At 38.9% G+C, this 19,954-nt stretch overlaps 3 protein-coding genes across 7 annotated transcripts in view; 1 reads left to right on the top strand and 2 right to left on the bottom strand.

The window, feature by feature from the left end:
- Positions 1–520: 520 nt before the first annotated feature.
- etv7 (ETS variant transcription factor 7) lies at positions 521–8,428 on the bottom strand. Of its 2 annotated transcripts, XM_086048077.1 has the most exons (9): positions 8,297–8,428; positions 8,008–8,034; positions 7,772–7,907; positions 6,686–6,850; positions 6,460–6,618; positions 5,612–5,704; positions 1,903–2,045; positions 1,724–1,824; positions 521–1,641 (listed from the first exon to the last, which is right to left on the bottom strand). In XM_086048077.1, the coding sequence occupies exons 2-9, from the start codon at positions 8,023–8,025 to the stop codon at positions 1,452–1,454; spliced, it is 1,005 nt and encodes a 334-aa protein (XP_085904203.1). In that variant the 5' UTR covers positions 8,026–8,034; positions 8,297–8,428; the 3' UTR covers positions 521–1,451. The 2 variants fall into 2 exon arrangements, with proteins under 2 accessions (XP_085904203.1, XP_085904119.1); XM_086047993.1 differs by lacking the exon at positions 8,297–8,428 and having other exon boundaries at positions 523–1,641; positions 8,008–8,165.
- An 11-nt stretch (positions 8,429–8,439) lies between these two features.
- Positions 8,440–13,208, top strand: ube2t (ubiquitin-conjugating enzyme E2T (putative)). 3 transcript variants are annotated; one of them, XM_086048199.1, is made up of 7 exons: positions 8,440–8,608; positions 8,880–8,989; positions 11,211–11,280; positions 11,344–11,449; positions 11,538–11,636; positions 11,908–11,996; positions 12,270–13,208. In XM_086048199.1, exons 2-7 carry the CDS (start codon positions 8,881–8,883, stop codon positions 12,493–12,495), a joined length of 699 nt encoding a protein of 232 aa, XP_085904325.1. In that variant the 5' UTR covers positions 8,440–8,608; position 8,880; the 3' UTR covers positions 12,496–13,208. The 3 variants fall into 3 exon arrangements, with proteins under 3 accessions (XP_085904325.1, XP_085904493.1, XP_085904411.1); XM_086048367.1 differs by having other exon boundaries at positions 11,908–11,991; positions 12,270–12,522; XM_086048285.1 differs by having other exon boundaries at positions 8,459–8,587.
- lgr6 (leucine-rich repeat containing G protein-coupled receptor 6) overlaps positions 12,205–19,954 on the bottom strand; it is a 41,686-nt gene continuing 33,936 nt past the window's right edge. Inside the window, exons 12-19 of one of the 2 annotated variants that reach the window (XM_086047864.1) lie at positions 19,521–19,592; positions 19,338–19,403; positions 19,174–19,245; positions 18,748–18,819; positions 18,424–18,549; positions 16,716–16,870; positions 16,118–16,198; positions 12,205–15,980 (exon numbers count right to left, since the gene is read on the bottom strand). In XM_086047864.1, coding sequence (XP_085903990.1) covers positions 14,734–15,980; positions 16,118–16,198; positions 16,716–16,870; positions 18,424–18,549; positions 18,748–18,819; positions 19,174–19,245; positions 19,338–19,403; positions 19,521–19,592 — 1,891 coding nt within the window. In that variant the 3' untranslated portion in view covers positions 12,205–14,733. The remainder of the gene's footprint in view (positions 15,981–16,117; positions 16,199–16,715; positions 16,871–18,423; positions 18,550–18,747; positions 18,820–19,173; positions 19,246–19,337; positions 19,404–19,520; positions 19,593–19,954) is intronic. The other variant, XM_086047783.1, reaches the window with a different exon arrangement.

Genomic DNA, 19,954 nt, shown 5'->3' with positions numbered 1-19,954 from the left:
ACAAGATGTGAAAAAGAAGACATAGCATGAAACAAAAACAAATGCAAAAGCTAAACAAAAACACAGTTCATGACAGCCGCAATTTCACTTGCTGTTTCTACAATTTGCATGTGCCGGCAAATAGGTACTTTGTGTATTCCTTTAAACCACAGGTGTCAAACTCAAGGCCTGTGGGCCAGATCTGGCCATCAACATCATTTTATGTGGCCGTGAAGGCAAATCATGTGCGTCAACTTCATGTATTTTTGCAAATTGTTTTCACTTTTAACAACACTGAGATACGAGATACAGCAATGAGTTAATTGTTGCCAAATCCTCCCCTTTGAAATAAATTGAAAAATAATTGAACAAACAATTACTTACCGGCTTCTAATTTCGAAAACTAGCTATCCATCAAATTTGTTGTGTATGTGTGATCATATAAGGCGATCCTACCTTTATATGGGTGCACAGTCATAACGGCCATCCGAGGGACACCATAACTATGATGTTGCCGCGGAGAAAAAATGAGTTTGACACCCATGCTTTGGAACAGTTGGAATGACTTGGCCATCATGATAGGCTTGAGAGATGTGACAAAAGAAACATGTATACACACTTTTGGTCCTGTTCAAATTTGAATGTTTATTAAAACAACAAAACAAAACAGGAACTGCATTTAGAGATTAAAATTAGTATCATTGATGGACAGAAGTTATAATGTCCTGTACAAAATGTATTCCACAACAAACATTCAATATATTTCCCATATGAATTATTACACACAACGTATAACAATTTCTTGAACATACCTACATGAACATTTTAATACATGATTATTCAATAATGTGGTGGATTTTTTTCTTCTCTTTAAAAAGGGAAAATCAACCCAAATATATTTTTTTTCCGGAATATGTTCTATGCAAGGCCAACTAGTTGAAACACGGCATTCTGATTAATATTGCGTTTGTGGAATATGAGTTAAGCAGAAAAATCCATCCCTTTATAGCCATCTCAGGGGGCAGCCATTTTGTCACTTCTGTCAACTACAAATGACATCACAACTACTCCGGGCTCCGGTAACAACCAATCACTGCTCAGCTTCAGAAATCAGGTCAGCCGTGATTGGTCGTTACCTGAGCCATGAGCAGTTGTTATGTCATTTTCAGTCGACAGAAGTGACAAAATGGCCGCCCCCAGAGATGGCTAAAAACTGGTGTATTAACTCTTATTCCACAAATGCAATATTTATCAGAGTGCCTTGTTTCAACTAGTGGGCTTGCATAGAACATATTCTTGAAAAAAATATGTTTGGGTTGACTTCCACTTTAATAGTGTTTAATGTAATTAAAGCAAAAGCATTGATTCCCTGGGGGAATAGAAGTGAAAGTGAAGAAGACGCATCAAAAAAAAAAAAAAAAAAAGTCAAGTCAAGTTTACTTACTCAAAATGACTCATGATACACTCTTATTTTATCTCACTGGTGGGGCAGTGGGAGAGCACTCTGGAGAGGTACGATAAGGGGAAACCTCAAAATGTTCCTCGCTCAATTCGGATGAAGGACTACCATTTGGAAAGTTCGTATCCTTAAGGGGAGAGTGTGCTGGAGACTCAAGGGCGTCATTCAGCTCTTTCCTGATGTTTTGTGGCGTTTTCAGAAACCTAATGAATGACAAAAATTACATGCAAGTTAACAATATGAACCAAATAAAGGGAAGACGACAATTAGATGGGAAAAAGAGACCTGAAGAGGAGTTTCTGTCCTCGCTCCTTTTTGATGATGTTGAGTTTGTAATAGTGCCGTAGAGCACGAGACATTTTTTCATAGGTCATATTGTCTCGGTTCTATAGAGGACATATGTCATCGTTAGTGCGGCAGGGTGCAACTTGTCATATTTGAATGGCACAGAACTTGGTGCTAACTTTGTGTCGTCCCCACAGACGTGCAAGGCCATTGGGATCCACCACCCGGAACACCAGGCTGTCGCGGTCTTCCCATTGGATGTATTCTTGATATTGGTCATCACACAGCAGTTTATAGACATAATCCCACAGTAGTCTGCACTCTACTCCAGCAAAGGATATAAAAAACAAAGTCAATTAAACACGAGCAAATATAATCATTGCACCTACAAGCGAAACAGTTTGGATGGGGTGGTTACTTATTTTTAATTTGTATTGCTTCTATACTGATGATATGAGCCGGTAGATATACTGTGCTGCATTTTGCTTGAAGAAGGGTCCACCTTGCAAATATTAAAATACATTTACAATGCACCTTGACTTATGTGGGAGAGAATTATGATTATGACTAGTGTTGTTTTTTTCTTTTTTAAAAACACATAAAAATGGTGGGGAGGGGGTTCAGGGGTGGAATGAAATAATGGCATTCCATTTTTAATTGGGAATTCTGATTTGATATACAGCGGATAGGGGTACAGGTACACTGCTAGCCTGTGAATAGCGAAAAAAATTATGCCGGTATATATTATATATACATATTTTTTCCATGAAAAAAAGGGGCAAAATGTGGAAGCTCCCCCAATTAAATCCTAAATATTGAAATAAAATCTGCAATTATGTCGGGGGTCCACTATAATTGTGTTATAAGCTTGGTCACGTAACAAACGCAAGTCAAGTAAGCTCTTTATTTACCAATACAATTGTGCTGCTAAATGTTTGTAGAACAGGTTCGATGGTTGGTAACACTCCCATATAATCATTAGATCATGTGTGTTATATAACACTCCATAAACAGCCTGACAAACTGACAAACACTGCGCTGATCTCAGCTACACTATTTTTGCTATGTACAGTAGATATGTGTGGCCTCTGGCATTCTATCCTATTTATGAATATGTCATTATAATGTATCATTACTGTAAGGAATGTAAGAAACTGTAACTTGCTCTAAAACACTGGTTTTGAAACATTTCAGAGTCAATCTCAAGTCCATAAACCAACTGTAATTAATAATGATAAATAATTGTATATTTATAATATAACAATAATAACATTTAAGCACGAGGTATGTGCTAAGCTAAAAGTAAAAGTACCAAAAACTTCAATGATTGCGCTCTAAAAAAGAAACACACACACAAGTGAAGAGAAGACTTTCTCTCACAAATACGCTGAAAACAAGTCCTTTTAAAGCCGGCCGTGGTTTATGACTTCAACTATCTCCCGCATACAATGCTTTCCTTTCATCCATTCCAAATAGACTCAATGATTATGCCTCCAACCAACACTAAAAACACAGTCCCCTTTGACTGCCGAGATTTCCTGCTCCATTTCCTGTTCACAATTACGGTAAATGGAATAACAACGAGTAGGCTTTACATGGTCAGAATTTTGGGGCCAATCGTGGAACAGCTAGTTTGAAAAAAAACGATAACCGATCACCGATACGAATATATCTATTCAAACAAATCGCATGAAATAGGGACTCCCTCGAATAGCAAAAATCCACATGTAAGTGGCACCCATTGAAATGCATTGGGAGAAAAAATAATAATAATGCTTGTTGGTCGCATTTGTGATGGGCTAAAATTCACAGAACTTCCGCCTTTTGAAAGATATTTTGACGTAATTATGGCGACATCCACCACTCGTGATCTTAACTCATTCACTGCCAGACATTTTCAGACTCTCCTTTGCCCTAATGTTGGAAAAAAAAAAAAAATCGAAAAAAATATGAATAAATTCCTGGGATTGAATGGCTGGACTGCGAAAAGACAAATAAATACGTCAATGGCAGTGAATGAGTTAATTAGAGAGATGTTAAAATTAGGGGTGTCAAACTAGAGCATTAATTGCCATCAATGAATTACAGTCACAGTTAAAGAGTCATTTTTTTCACTTGCATTAATCTAATTTTTAATCTCTAACTTTACTGTTTCTGTATGATGATGATGGGATCCGTTTTGCTGCATAGGGCTTGTGCTTGAGTTGTTGTGGGTGTAAAAAACAATGGTCAGTGTCACACCCTGAAGTGGACACTGATTGGCCGCCATTGTGTTTGGCATAACCTGACAGACTCCTATTGTAGGTGGGAGGGCAAGTTCAGGAGCAGAGAGAAGACGTGAAGATGGAGGAGCATGTAAGAGTTGTTGGTCCGATGAAAGGTCAATTTAAAAAAACGCCCTGACGATGCTATTGATAAAGGCAGAGTGATATCCTTCTTTGTAAGAAGGACTTTGCTTACCAACGAAGCAGTTCAAGCCTACCACTAATGATAGCAAAGAAGATGCTAATGTAACGAGCCATTTCAGAGCTCTTTGCCAAACTAAACTCGAGAACAGCCCGCTGCAGGACAATCAACACAGTTGAAGATAAGGGATTAATTGAAGTGTTGCAAACAACGTCCAATAACCCATTATACAAACCACTGTGCAGGACTGTAGTGATGACTAAAATCCGAAATATATACATAGGACGGTGAAAAGAAAAGCAAACGCGATGTTTTGGTGGGGAATTCGGCCAAATGTATTGCTATAACTGCAGATCACTGGAGCTCAACTCGCAACCACGGTTATTTTGAGGTGACTTTGTCAACACTTTTTTGATGGTGAGTCGAACTTTAATTCATTTTGAACTGATCGTCGTGAAAACAGAAACCAGGGACTTGGCTCATAAATGCGCCAAACAGTTCCTCAAGGTGGCAAATTACTGGGTAATTGTAAAAAAAAGATATACAACATAAATACAGACACATACTGTACATACAGACACTGAGGGGGCAATTTTTAAGTGAGATTAAAAATAGATTAATTAAATTAATTAATTACAAGATCATAATTAATTACTCTCTCCATTTTTTGACAGCCTTTGTTAAAATTAAATAAATTACACACGTAATGTAGGTAGTTATAAGTTATAAGTAAACAAATCGGTTTTCTGACTTAATAATTGACTTATGGGTATTTTCCAATTTTCCCAGGATTTCCCCCCATTCTCTGGAGGGAACATGTGATAAATGTTAATCACCATTTTCTGAAGAATTTTTGGGGTTTGTAAAAAAATAAAAAAAATAAAAATAGCAAGGGGAATAAAATAATCAAAGTGCCACTCAAAATGTGCCCCGCAAGCCGCCATCAGTTGCCCATCCCTGATCGATATACTCCCACAGTTTGTCAACCAGCTGAAGATTTGAATATTAATGTGCGTAGACGTGTGTGTGGGTGTGCGCACAAACTACTCAATTCAAAACTGGATGTTGATTTTTGATAACTTCTTTCCAAGTTTTGGTTTTGCAGACCCCAAGATAGCCTTGGCCACCTCATGCCCCCCCAAGGATAAAAGTCTAGCTCTGCCATTGCTCGAAACCCCCCAGTCAATCACAAATCACACTTAGTTGGTTGTTTTAAGAGCCTCCCAGGAAAACTAAAATTACAAAACGTATGAACAACACCAGCTGCAGTGTTACAAGTGTGACAATGTTCAATGATTATTTTGCGCACCACTAGAGGGAGCACTGCAACCACCACGCCTTGAGAATCACTTTGGATGCCAACACATCTAACAGGAAGTACCGGTAAAAGTGGAAAATCTCTCAAATGTGACACGCTTCACACAAAGCTTTAACCTGTATTTGAGTTTGAATATTTTTGATGATGACGAAACTAAGCATTACCTGGCAAGCGACCATCAGGTCTGTGCACTTGTCTTTGAGGCTTCTCTTGGCAAGTCAAATTGAGAGGTTCCTCTATGAGGGTTTCAGTTTCACCTTGTTTTTGTGGAGATACAGAAACAGAGAAGCAGACACAGGGGGACAAAAGTCACAAACATGTCACAACCGTTGCTGAAAATGAAACCTGAGAAATCTGAGCAGCTAACGAGAGTAAAACTGAAAGCAAAAGTTTTTAGAGCAACTGAAGGGGTTTTTTTGTTTTATTTTTAAAAGGGTGCAGCACTTTTAACTGTAAGGCAATTTCTGGCTCCTGAAGTTGCAACACTACTGGTTTCTAAACCAATGGTGGCATGTATACCACTTCCTACAATGGAAAGTTGGAAACCACCTTCTTTTTTTTTTTTACTGGCCATTGACAGTGATTGTGTAAAACGTGTGTACTTTCAAGCAGGTTTATGGCGAGTTATAAATTCAGAACACCACACAATTTAGAGGGGTCTGTATGTGACAATTTGACATGTATGCTGACAGTTGTACTTGTCACGTTGTTAATAATCAAACAGCTACAGTATTTCTTAAGCCACTAATCCTCACATGCACAACAATATTGGGCTTAGTGTGTTGAGAGTCGACATGCAGATTTAAAGTTCTATCAAAAGTGCAAAAAAAAAAAAAAACATTTTAAAAGACAGATTAATTTTTTTCTGTTTGCTCAAGAAGTATTGAACAAACTCTCCATGTGATCACAAGGGATAGTTTGTTGCCAAGACATTACATTTTAAAGCTACTGACTATCCCCGTATTAGTACTGTGTGTTTTTGAAGTCAAATACAATGTGCTGTATGTCTGACCTTGTATGTTGTCTGAGGAAGGAGACAGGGATTCTTCAGTTTTTGGGACAGACATCGGGGCCCTGTCTGTGCTTTGAATGTGAGACCTATTTGGGGGTTCACATACACCACTTCTCCGTTGCTTGATCACACATTGCAGGATCTCATAAAGAACGTCACCTACAGACAATCAAGTGTTAAACATTCTGGTGCAAAAGAAGTCAGCCATGCATACGTTCAGCTATACCTGAGCTGGGGCAGCGGTGTCTGAAGTCCTCCTTAGTGAGCAGGCACAGGGCTCGGCCATTCATTTCAAAGCGTCCTTTCTCAGGTCGCCGTAGTGCGTATTCCTTGTGAGCCCAGTGAACCCAGAGGGAGACATCGTCTCTATCCCACAAATATGGATTTATTCCTGTTTGCATAAGACGCACATAAGAGTCAAGTCAAAAGGAGTTTTTCTTCTCATCAGATATTTCGCTTTGTTTGCCACAACCCCGAATATTTTTTTAATGATTACATTAGGGCTGTTCAGTTTTAGTTGAATAAGAATCTATTTGTAGTGTTATTTAATTCCAGTAACAGGATTGTAAATCAATGCAAATGTTCAGAGTTTTTCCGAAAGGCTACATGCTTAGCTTTTTTAGCTGCTATGTTTACTGTTCAAAAACAGAATTTTGTCCGGAAACACTTTGAAATTGATGACTTTTGATAATATTAGTAACAGCGCTGTGTTGATTTGAGTGGCACACACCATTTTGGCTGAAATTTGCAAACATTGGAAAAATATGAAAAAATAGAAGAGATGACTTACCTTAAGTCTAACATGGTCAGAGCAATAAGCTTGATGATGTTCTCTCTCTTAAGTCATGTAGCTAACTTTTTCTCTTCCTCTAGATGTCGAATAATAAGGTTGTTGCATGTAGGTTGAGAGACAACTTAAGCGCACATTACTATTTCAAAAAAGTCTGAGATCATGTCTGAACAATTACAAGGAAGACACATCAATTAAATAAAACAAAAAAAGTTTATTTAAAATATATATAGTATCTGTTAAAGTAGATGATATATAAATTGTCCAAGAGAGAAAAAACATTTTTGGGTGGTGCTCAAGAACTATCATATGTAGGATTTTACTACATCCACAGTTACATTTTGTCTCAGGACACTATAATTTACAAAAACAACTGCATGTTTCTGTTTTTTGGTTGTTGTTTTTTTTAAGGATTAAAAAAAAAATCATGTAGGTGAGGTGTTGGGGCAGACAGAAAATGTCCTCCAAAGCCTGCAATATATAAATGTAACTAGGATAAATAGGATAAATAACTGAACTCACGCAGCTGTCCGGGAAGATGCCACAGGTCATCCTGAGAGGGAGGGCTGTCGTTCGGAATCTTTTTTGGTGGGCTGTGATGCACATTGATTTGCGTTTCATGCATGAAAGTGGGGTCACTTCTTTTTTGACGCTCTTCCTAATACAACATATTCACGTCCATAAAAACTCAGTTCAATTTGTGACGGTTAGTCGCCCAAAGACCAACACATTGCCCATGAGTGCAGAGACCTACTCACCTTCACCTTCAGTGACATGTTTTGCGGCTGCTCCCAAAATAAATAAATAAACAAGTACTCAGGGCTGAGCTCAACTGATTTGTTTTCCGAGAGTAACTCTACTGTTCCCTACTCTTTTCGTATTCAACCCTTCCGGGAAATGAAAAACGAAAGAAAGATATCGCGTGCAGTAGCTGTGTGCAAAATACCGTGATTGGACGAAACAGGACATTCGTCTCTGCAATGATAATATCACTAAATCATCATTTCTTTTATCCCATCGGCCATGTGAATAATAACTTTCACTCACCAGGTTGTACAATACACGAAGGAATATTTGCAATCTAAGTCTCAACTAGACAAACACGAACAGGTTGACGTTTTTCTTTTTTTTCTCTTCACAACGACAAAGACAGAATGTTGAACTGTGAACAGTAGACGGCGCTAGTTTTTATACCGCTGATAAACATTGCCCCTTTTCAAAATAGAAGAAGTACTCCTGATGACGTTATGAGAGGGAAATACAAACGGAACAGCGCTTGTCCTCGTCATCAAACGATCGTCGAAAAGAGGAAAAAAGAGGGCAAAAGGAGAAATACAAGTGACTATATTATCGCGTCGAGTAAGCTGCGTGTAATATTATCCACAGCCTGATTATTAGTGGCAGAATAATATATTAGTGCGACTTCGGTCATGTCATTAGCAAGCAACACTTAGCTAGCTAGTATGCAACCGGTATATGTGCGGAAACGCAAATGTCGAAGAAAATACAGTGCGGTTGTCTTACGCTGACTGTATGATATTATGCAGAGAACAAATACTTTTAGAGCTTACGACACACAAGTTCTACATGATATACTTTAATGTCAGTTGACGTTCAATTTGTTAAACAGAATGCAGAGAGCCTCCCGTTTGAAGAGAGAACTTGACATGTTGACCACCGAACCACCTCCCGGGATCACATGCTGGCAGACTGAAGACCGCATTGACGAATTGCAGGCTCGTAAGTAACCAATCATTCATTTAGGAAATATAAACTTTATTTGTTTATTTTCAAAGATGATCAATCAAGTTACTGTGTTTGATTTTACTCGCCTGGATCAGAACTCCCATGACGTACTGGTTCTATTCATTTTTTGATTCAGTACAAAATTTTAGCAGTCACATTAAGAGACCCCAATGGTCAGACTCCTCCTTACTTGGTTTATCTGGTGTCATTTTTGTCATATACAGTATTAACAGTAGAGCGAAGCACAGTTAAAAGCGCATTTATTTTGGCAGGTATTCCAGTAAGATTTTATTATGTTGCTTATTTTTTCTTTCTTGTATTAACTGTGTAATGTTTGTGATTCTGCATTCACATTTTTTATGTACAACACTTTGAGAGTCCATTGCGAGAAGTGCTACATAGTCAGTATAAAAAAAATGAGACAAAGATAAATCATTTAAAAAATACTTCCACAATATAACTTAATAAAAAAAACAAGAGAGGATGTAAAAATGAACAACTGAGATAATGTGGTTGCACAAGTGTGTGCACGCTCTGTGGTTGTATTCAGAATTAACAGCTAATATTGAAACTCATTTTAAATTGGAGTCAGCAACCATAACACACTTTAGAATGTTTAGGAGGTTGTGGCCCAATGAAATCAGGGTTGAATTTTTTTGGGCCATGATTTCAAAAGTAATGTTTAGTGCAAACACAGCACTGCTCATCACCAAATCAACACCATACTGACAGTGAAACATGGTGTTGGCAGCATCATCCTTTGGGGTTGTTTTTCTTCATCTGTACCTTGGGCTCAGGTAGAAGGAGTTATGAACAGTTTGAAAAGCACATACCCTTATGACTTGTGCTAGAAAGAGAAAAGACATGATGGAAAAGGGATACTAGAACATCTGGAATTTGTTTAGTGTTACTGTGAAGAACTTTAAATGGTGGCAGGTGTGTGCTGACTAGGGGTGTAACGGTACGCTAAATCACATTTCAGTTCGGTTTTTTGGAAACTTCGGTTCGGTATATTTTCGGTACATAAAAATGTTGTTTTTTAAAATATGTTTATTTTGGAAAGATGACAAGTAAATGGTACATTTTTTTAGAAAAAATAAATAAAAGTGAACCATTCGGGTGATATTCTAAGAAACTACACTAGAATAAAAATACACTAACAATAAAGATCTCTTAATTTAGTAAATTATTAAGACACTGAAATCTTTAAACACTCAGCAGCAAAAGCCTATGACATACCTAAGTACTCAAGTTAAAGAAAAGTTGTTCACCACAGTACATGTATACACTTTTTGTGATTAAAAAAAAACAAAAAATACAATAACAGTTACAATTATTGCTAACTATATTAAAACTTTTTTTATAATGAATTAAAAAAAATCTTTATGAAATTGTATACACTTTTTGGGCATTGAAATCTTTGAATGTTCAACAGCATATTGTAACGAATTGGGTTATTTGTGTTGTGGTCGGATTTGTGTGTTGCTGAGTTGTGATGTTTCCGAGGATAATGATAATGCATCGTACGGCAAGCAAGTGGAGCAGCGGAAAAAGAAGAGCGTGAGCAGTTGTACTTGGACTATTAAAAACGTGATAATTAAACTACGTCTGACGGCGTGTTCCTGGTAGACGCTACAATGTGATAAATCTCGCAATTTAAGTTTGACGTTTTGGGCTAAAAAGACTGTTTGCTTCCTCGTCGACTCCCATTTAACGCAAGTTTAAATGACATGATTAAACACAGCCACATGCCAAGTTATCAAAGGGTATGCACACTTGAAGGAACCTTTATAAGAATGAAATTAACCTCTTTTGAATACCCCCCATACCCCATAGTTTTAAGTTTTGAAATGATATGACAAAATCTGGGCTGTCTGCAAGCGAACGTATCCAACTTTGAATGTAAAAATAGCAGGCAATTAAATAACAGTCTGGAGATTATACAAAATAATGCCACACATAACATAACATTAGAGCTTAAAGTGAGAAAGGGTAAGCAGTTGTGGGTTGTCGGGTTTTTTTTTTTGTAGAATAACTGAAAATATTATTGTGGCATGCTGTTATTGTGATATAAAATGGCCTATCTCTTGATAGATTGTTTGCATATCTCTACTTACACCACTACATTTCAACCGCATTTTCAAGCATTTAACATCAACGGGGTCTTTTTCTCCTTCAAATTTAACGTGCTTTTCTCCTTTGTTGTGGTTTACAGAGATAGTTGGTGGCTCAGGGACTCCATATGAAGGTGGAGTCTTTTCCCTGGAGATCAAAATCCCAGAGAGGTAAACATTTCAACTGCTGCCCACTCTTCTTATTGAGACATAACAGCCAAATTCCCTTTGTAGATATCCCTTTGAGCCCCCTAAAATGCGATTTTTGACTCCCATCTACCACCCAAACATTGACACTGCAGGACGCATCTGTTATGAGGCTCTCAAACTCCCTCCAAAGGTTATAACAAACAAATTGCATATGTGTTTTTTTATTCATGTTCTTCATGGTTATGTGGATTGTAATACTTCTTGCTCTGTTTAATCAGGGAGCCTGGAGGCCCTCCTTAAATCTCTCCACACTTCTGACCTCCATCCAACTTCTGATGGCTGAACCAAATCCAGATGACCCTCTTATGGCTGATATAGTGAGTTGAGTTGTATATAATGTGGTGTAGCTTCAGTAACAATCATTCTGTTGTTACGCAGTGTATTATTTACATATTCTGTCGACGTGGAATTTTTGGTCCGTTATACTTCAAAGTATTCACTTTCACTCATTCTGTGACCTTATTTACCGTCAATTTTTTTTTTTTTATCTCCAAATTTCATTAGAGTGCGCTTTACTTGTGATACTGAAGAGTTGTGTAAGAGTAAAAGTACACAATGTAGCACGGCTTTACATGTTTTGGAATGCAGGCATCAGAGTTCAGATACAACAAGCAGCTGTTTACGCAGAAGGCCAGGAAATGGACAGAGGAACATGCTGTTCAGAAGATGATGGTAAGGTTCGTTCAGTTTAGTTAAATTTCATTTGTTCAATGCTGAATGAAAACAAATGTTTTCTAAAGCCACCTCTAAAGAAATAGGTAAAAAACACAGTGCATGTACATTAATGAGCACCTGTTAATATCATTACAACTACTACTCTGTTAACAAAAGACATCTCCTGAGCACCTGTTTAGTAACACTATACATTTATTACGTTTTTTTTACATTACACTTTGAACATGTAATTGGTGATAAGATTACAACGTAGCGTTACATCTGTCTGTGTTTAGGGAATCTCAGAGAGCAGCCACAAAGACAATCAGAATGCACCATCACGCAAAAGAGCGTCTTCTGGTGCGGAGCAGGAGCAGGACAAGCCGGCAAAGAGAACTGCTGTATAGTTTCAACCACTTTTGTTTCAGCCACATGCTCGTCTCACACACTTTGCATGGTCTTAATTGTTTGTTTTGTTATTTGAGATGTATATACATATTTATATGGATGCTTGTGTTTTAATAAAGATTACTGTGGTGATGTTTTAAATAGTCGTGAGAGCAGAGTGATTCCTGTACAGAATATAAGGATCATTTTATTCAAACATATGCTTTTCACTTGTATACAATAGTATGTACAAACTACATAGCAACACATGTTTTGTTTTAAACAAACTGAATTTATATCTTAAAATCTAGAATAATATATTTGGTGTTTTATCATAGGAAAAGAGAAACATTTAAAGGCTGTAGTGAGTCAATACTAGGGATGCACCGATACCACTTTTTTCTTTCTTTTTTTTTTTTTTTTTCCCCAGATCAAGTACAAAGAAGTAAGGTAGGCCAGGGACATTTTTTTTTTTTTTTACATTTGTGTCTCATGTTGAGCTCTTTTAACCTTGGGTGTTCAAACAGCTATGCGAACTAGTTGCAAGTGTTTACTAATAAATAGCTTGGAAAATGCCTGTTCAACACAAATAGAAAATACGAGGAGTGAAATGTAAAAATTGACACCATGGTCCGGGTCAATTGTAACATACCTTAGGGGGAAATGCAACATTATGAAATGAAGACTATGATAATGATTAAGATACTGAAAGCTTTCTGTTTAAAACATTTAAACAAAATTGCTATAGGTCTTAATAATAGGCTTGGAAATATTAATCTTTATAAGAATGCAATTGTACTAAATTGTTGACTGTATACTAGCTGCAATAAACTTTCTTCAGCCCCGGCTTGACAGTTGTCAATTAGTGCTTGTATCTATGTATATAATGTGTGGTTCCTTGTCCCTTTTGTTAAAAGGAGTTACTGTTGTCTGTTTTTTGATAAGGGTCTAACAACTGTTAAGCTCAAATTTAGCCAAGTCAGTGTTTCTTCAGCAGAGACTGGCTTTTTGAGTGACTTGGGTCATAGCTGGAGCAGCATATCGGTTGGCAGAGGCTTGGAGCACAATCTTGGTTAGTTGGTAGAGCTGGACCTGGATGATCCGTTACTGGTGAAGGCGCAAACTCATTCTACTCAAATGTGGCTGGGTTGATGGCCAATTGTTTTTCCATCGAAAATCCAATTTTTACTGATGCATTCAAGTTAAATTTTGCTTGTGGTGAATGTTATTTTAGAAACGTCATAACTTACCCCAGGTGAGTTTGTTACAATTGCCCCAGAGTGCATTAGCAATTAGCTATCTTGGCTTAGAGCTAACAGTTAACATATTACCACAAACAATCACACTAAAGTACAGATATACAGACACATAACATGATACTGTATACGATTGATGAGTTGAAATTTACCTCAAAATTACATTTTCCCCTTATACTGTATCTTTTTTTCTGGTTGTGTTTTATGACACTACTTTTTCTCATGTGGACTAAGGACTAAACTAAGCATGTGCCAGGTGAATCAGGTGACACAAAGCCCTCTTACAGCTGTCCCGGTCTCCCCTACTTATATCTGAGTACTCGCCGATACATAAATGACGCGCCCAAGTGTCACCCAGTACTGGTATCTGTGCACCCCTAGTCAATAACATGCTCGTTTGGAGGTAGTTACATTGCATATACTGTACACATGGTCGGTCTGCCCTTAAGTCTCCAGATAAATGGCTAAATAGCAATCAGACTTGATCCCCCACATACACACATTTTTGTGGAGTTGGTATTTAAGACAGAACAATATGAATGACATGAATTTGTGACATTTGAATGTGTTAGCTTACTCTGGTTAATCACCTGACATGCTTGACAATGAATCGTTTCAATTGAAAGTAGGAATAGACACAAATAGTTAATTATGACCAGGCAATGTGTAACTTCAAAGTCACTTGCCTGTGATCAGTCACATTTTGATATAACGTTTATACATGTAACTCTGTTCTTGATATATTTAAGGGTCCACCCTGCTGCAAGTTCTCCAAGGTGTCTCTTAATTTCAAATGGATTGTATTTCAACTTTTAATGGGTCTTTCCTGAAGATATGAAAGTCTTCGGGCTGCAGTCCACTGAATAGATTCTAAAATTGCCCTTTTTGTTTGAATAATGGTATTTTAATTCCTTATTTGCAGCGGGAACTTTTTGTTGCACGTTCACTTTTTAGAGGCATTCCACCATTCATTGCTTTTCAAGAGTACTCATCTGTTCCATGCGGTCTCATTGAGAGGTTCTTTGTCGACTTGGGCGCAGAACTGTTGTTCCTGCCACTGTACATGATGACCTGTGAGTCTGTGATGCCCAGTTTATCAGGCAGTTAGCTTGGTCGTTTATGGATTTGGAGCAACAGAGTCGGTCATGGCCGAGCGATGCAATGGGCAGTTGCTGCGAATATCTTGATTCAGAGTCTTCAAACATCCTTTGTTGTCAAGGCTCCCTTGTTCTCTCAGTCTGTCTTTAACTCTGACAATGGGTGTCTGGCAAGCGATGAGAGGAACCGAAGAAGTGGAGGAGCACTGGGATAATCGAATTGGGTCCATTTGGGAGTGGACAGAAGAGGCCCTACTGCACAGGGTGTCGGCATCAGAGAGAGACAAATGTGTAGATGTTTCCGAGCAGGAGCTCTTTTCTGTCTCCACGGAAACCAGTGAGTCTACGGTGCGGTCGCGGCGAAGCTGAAGAGGCGCTTTTGGGCCATACGAGAAAAAATACTGGGAGTGGTGTCTTGTGAATAGGAGGAAGAGTAGGGGATTCAGGCAGGCAGGTAGAGGCTGAAGAAGCAAAATGATTGATTTGAGCACCTCCTCCCCGAGAGATAAGAGACCCAGGAGTGAGCAGATGGAGAAGAAAGCTACTGGCACATAAAGGAGGCCGTTTGTGAATATTAGCCAGGCAACATGTTTGATCATAGCGCAGTCCCACAGGCCATCACATTCTCCCCTAAGTAATTCCCAGTATAGTCGGATGTATGAACACGTTACTACGAGTAGGCACAGGGTGTTCATCATAATAAGCACTAAGGGGAAGACCAAGGAAGACGGTAGCTGAGAGGCCGAAGGTGGTAATGGTGTCGGAAGGCAGAAAGGGGAGGATCCGTACCCCCCAATTCCAAGCAGTGGAAAACAAGCTAGGATGAGTGAGAGAGTCAGACATAAAAGTGCAAATATACGCACACTTCTCAGTGAGGGTGGTTTCCCATAGTTGCGCGCGCACGTCACGCTCGCTCCGCATTGCACAGCCGCCAGTGTCAGCAGCAACACACTTGCCTCAGAAGCAAGCACCCAGACCCATCCTGTCAACTGACATCCAGGGCCTCCTTGCCAGTGGGCACCATGTTGGCTGAAGTCTCCCATTGTTAAAGCGTCTACAAGGGCCAGTGTGCTTGTGCAAACACCAGTCAGCAGATTAGAGGCACCCATGCAGGCCACCGTGAATCTTAGTGGCGACAGGGGGCAATAAGAACTGAATAGAGAAAGGAGCAGCAGCGAGTTCCCCAGCAGAGACACCAGGGAGATGGTCCATAAGCCAACACGAACCAACCAGCTTCCCATCAGAGAGTCACAGGGACGGAAAGGACCTGTGACACCAAAGAGATCCAATCCATCAGCATTAGAACAAAATCCATCAATTGATCACAGCTAAATTGTGTCCTAGCAGGTTTCAATAAATAGAGCTTCTTTCTCAAGGTGTGATTGAATTGATGCAAAATCAGACCTGGTGTGGGAGTGCACTGGACACTGGCCTGAAGTTTGGACTCCTCTATTTCTAGCTGGAATTCCTCTAGGTCAGGGTCATCTGGAATCATTGGGATCAACATTTAAAACTCCACAGCTTTTAAGTGGAAGTCAACCCAAACATATTTTTTTCCAGAATATGTTCTATGCAGGCCCAGTAGTTGAAACAAGAGATTCTGATTAATATTGGGTTTGTAGAATATGAGTTAAGCAGCAAAATCCACCCATGTTTAACCATCTCAGGGGGCGGCCATTTTGTCACTTCTGTCGACTGAAAATGACATCACAGTTGCAGTTGTCATCTCATTTTCAGTCGACAGAAGTGACAAAATTTTCAGTCGACAGAAGTGACGGCTAAAAATGGGTGAATTAACTCTTATTCCACAAACGCAATATTTATCAGAATGCCTTCAACTAGTGGGCCTGCATAGAACATATTCTTGAAAAAAAAAATGTGTTTGGGTTTTACTTCCACTTTAAGGTTTACAGTATGTAGACAGATTTATCATACGGTATACTGTATGAGAAAATTATTTTTTTCTAAATGTTTTGAAGTGGCTAAATATTTACTTTCTTACATTGCGTGTCAGCTTGGTGTGGGTAAATGGCAGCAGTTCTCTTGTGAAGGTCATCGTCAGTGTTGCTTTGATCAGTGTCCCACTGGCTGACTGTCTTGTAGCTTTCACAAGAACCATACACGCAGCACTGGTAGGCATACGGCATCTCAATCACCCTGTAATGGACAGCCAAGCTAAAATGACTCGGAATCAGGAGAATCTCTGCCATATGTTCAAAGACAAGTTTACAAAAATGTGATGAAGTCGCATGAACGCTACATGGCTATTAGTAAGTCCGCCGCACTCCGCAATACGGTCTAAAGCGGCTTACCTGGAAAATCTCAAGGAAAGGTATAGATTCACACCCACATACCGTACCATACCATACCATACCATTCATTGATTGGTATTTTGGCAACAGACTCTCCATGCTTGGCTTTTTTAGCCACAGGTACATATGAAATTAGAAATATACTGGTGTTAATAGTGCTGGACAAATTAAGCGTCATGAAGCACTTCTGCTAATTTTTGACTCCTCTAGAGAGCACTCTTTGTTTAAAGGCGCAGTGGAAATTTAGCACATTTCCATTGCACTAGCCTTTATCTTGAAACCAAGATCACCATCAAGAGGAGTAAAAATATCAAAAGTGCTTCATAAAGCTTAATTTTCCCACCACTAGTAGTTATTATTCTAAACCACAATTTATATAAACTATTATATTGTATTGGTAGAGTTTCGTGGCGGCTGTCATTGTGAAAGCTCATGCATTTTGGTCAAAGAGACTCCATGATCCGCCACAGCAACATATGCAATTGTAAATTTGGTCAAGTATTATTGTACAAAGACAATACAGTGCGTACTCATGGTCAGGCAGCCACTGATTCACCTATTCACGGCTTTCTTTTATATATTTAAAAAATTAAAAAATCAACCCAAACATATTTTTTTCAAGAATATGTTCCCAGCAGGCCCAGTAGTTGAAACATTCTGATTAATATTGCGTTTGTGGAATATGAGTTAAGCAGCAAAATCCACCCGTTTTGAGCAATCCCAGGCGGCGGCCAATTTGTCATTTCTGTTGACTGAAAATGACATCACAACTACTCAGGGCTCAGGTAACGACCAATCGCGGCTCAGCTTCAGAAAACAGCCGTGATTGGTCGTTACCTGAGCCCTGAGTAATTGTGATGTCATTTTCAGTCGACAGAAGTGGTAAAATGGCCGCCCCCAGAGATGGCTAAAAACGAGTGGTTTAACTCTTATTTCACAAAGGCAATATTTATCAGAATGCCTTTTTTCAACTTGCATAGAATATATTCTTGAAAAAAATATGTTTGGGTTGACTTTCCCCTTTGATATAATGTATCTTTTTTTTTTTCTTTCAAACCCCAATCAACTTTCTTTTCTTATAAACATTCCCATGCAAACATTCTTCTTTGAAATTCTCATCTACTAGGAATTGTGGTTTGGATGCTCTACGACGGCATTGCAATTGGTCATCTGTCCGTCAATCCATCTATCCATCCATATTCTGTACTGCTTATCCTTATCTGTTTCTACTTCTTTCATATTCATTTATTGGTTTTACCTTGCTAAACCTTTAAATGCCTTCAGGGATTTCAACAAGAATTAATTTGCTGCTAATGAACGTTTGTTATTCTCGAAGGTCAGTGTTAGGCTACTGGTTACACAAAGACTGCGCTGTATGTGTCTTAGTATTCGCTTTACCTTATACGAGGGAAGTGATCGGGGCTGAAGGCATCATACAATTCAATGTTTCCCCTGAGCTTGAGATGAGTGAGACCCGCCAGTCCTGTAGATGGCAGTGAGGTAAGCCTGTTTTCAGTCAAATCTCTGGGATGAGCAAAGAAACCAAGAAACAAGGAGTAGGATGTTAGATCAGTCCCTGTCAAGATGTGCAGTATTTTCCCTGTGGGCTATGACATGTAAATAAACAGCACGTTGTAATTCCATGATAGCAAAAAAAGATCTTACATAAGGAAAAAAAAAAAAACATCATTAATTGCCATGTATCACCATGTGTTAACTTACAGTTTGACCAAAGAATGCAAAGAGGCAAAGGCATCTTCATGGATCCAGTCTATCTTGTTCCAGCTCAAATCCCTGACAAAAAAAGTAAACAAAAATAAAACTTGGGAATTATGTTTTGAGTACTATTTGTCCCTGACCAATAGATGTCAGTAAAGCTGCATGAGTGTAATTTAGGACCCTCATTGCCATTGAAATCCTTTTACGCCTTAAATGCCCTAATTGGAACTAGCGTATTTACTCGTTGTCTGCCTGTCAAACAAGACAGCTAGGTAAAATAATTTATTTGAAAGGCCTGTAAACTGCTGTTTCACAAGAATGTTATTTACCCAACTCCCTACACTCCTAGTGGCCACCTAAAGACAATTGGGGGCCTGCCCTGCGTTATGCGTTTCCACTTTAAACATGTGGTATGAAAGTTTTACCCACAGTGTTTTTAGAGAGGCGAGCTGCTGGAAGGTGCTGGACTCTAGCCTTGTGATTTGGTTATGCTGAAGCCCTCTGTTGAGAGAAATGCAAACCATCTCGGTGAAGTGTGATTATTATAATTTTTTTAAATATCATTTTGCGGGATTGCGGTGGTGGTCACTCACATTTCTTGTAGTGCAGAGCAGTGGTAAAAGCTTGGCAGATGCCCTATTTGGTTGTGTGACAGCTCCCTACAACACCACACAAAAACAGAATTGATTTTAGGGTATGCTGCTCATCCTTTTGACTTGTTACACATATGCAGTTCCCCCCCCCCCCTCTATGTTTGTGTTTATATGTATACTTACAACACTCTGAGGCGAGGCAGCTGTTCACATAGATTTAGAGGGAGAGCCGAGAGACCCGCCTGAGTCAGTGTCCTAGGGAGAGAAAGACGATCCTCTCAAACAAACACGTGACAACACTTTGCAATAAGCTGAACATAGTTAGAGAGGAAATTTTGCCAAAGCTGCCATTGACTTTCTGAGTGTATTTTGCCCCTAATATCTGAAACCCGCATGTTCACGCCAATTCCACTGTCAATGCGTGCGCTATATTCTGGCCTGTTGACTGTTTTTGCGGCATATTGACTCTGGGTGCTCCAATCGGTGTTTTAATGCTGCTGATTCCAATATCGATAGGTAACCATCGCATGGATTATATGTACGTTTTTCGATTTATGTTAGAGCTGCAAATAAGGAAGAACCCACAAAATGTATGTTCATATCCGTATAAAAATGTA

Source organism: Filicampus tigris, chromosome 1, assembly GCF_054856515.1.
Source record: "Filicampus tigris isolate MCC_2025a chromosome 1, RoL_Ftig_1.0, whole genome shotgun sequence".
NCBI lineage: Eukaryota > Metazoa > Chordata > Actinopteri > Syngnathiformes > Syngnathidae > Filicampus > Filicampus tigris.
The sequence above is the reverse complement of the archived record's forward strand: the minus strand, read 5'-3'. Positions and strand labels throughout refer to the sequence as shown.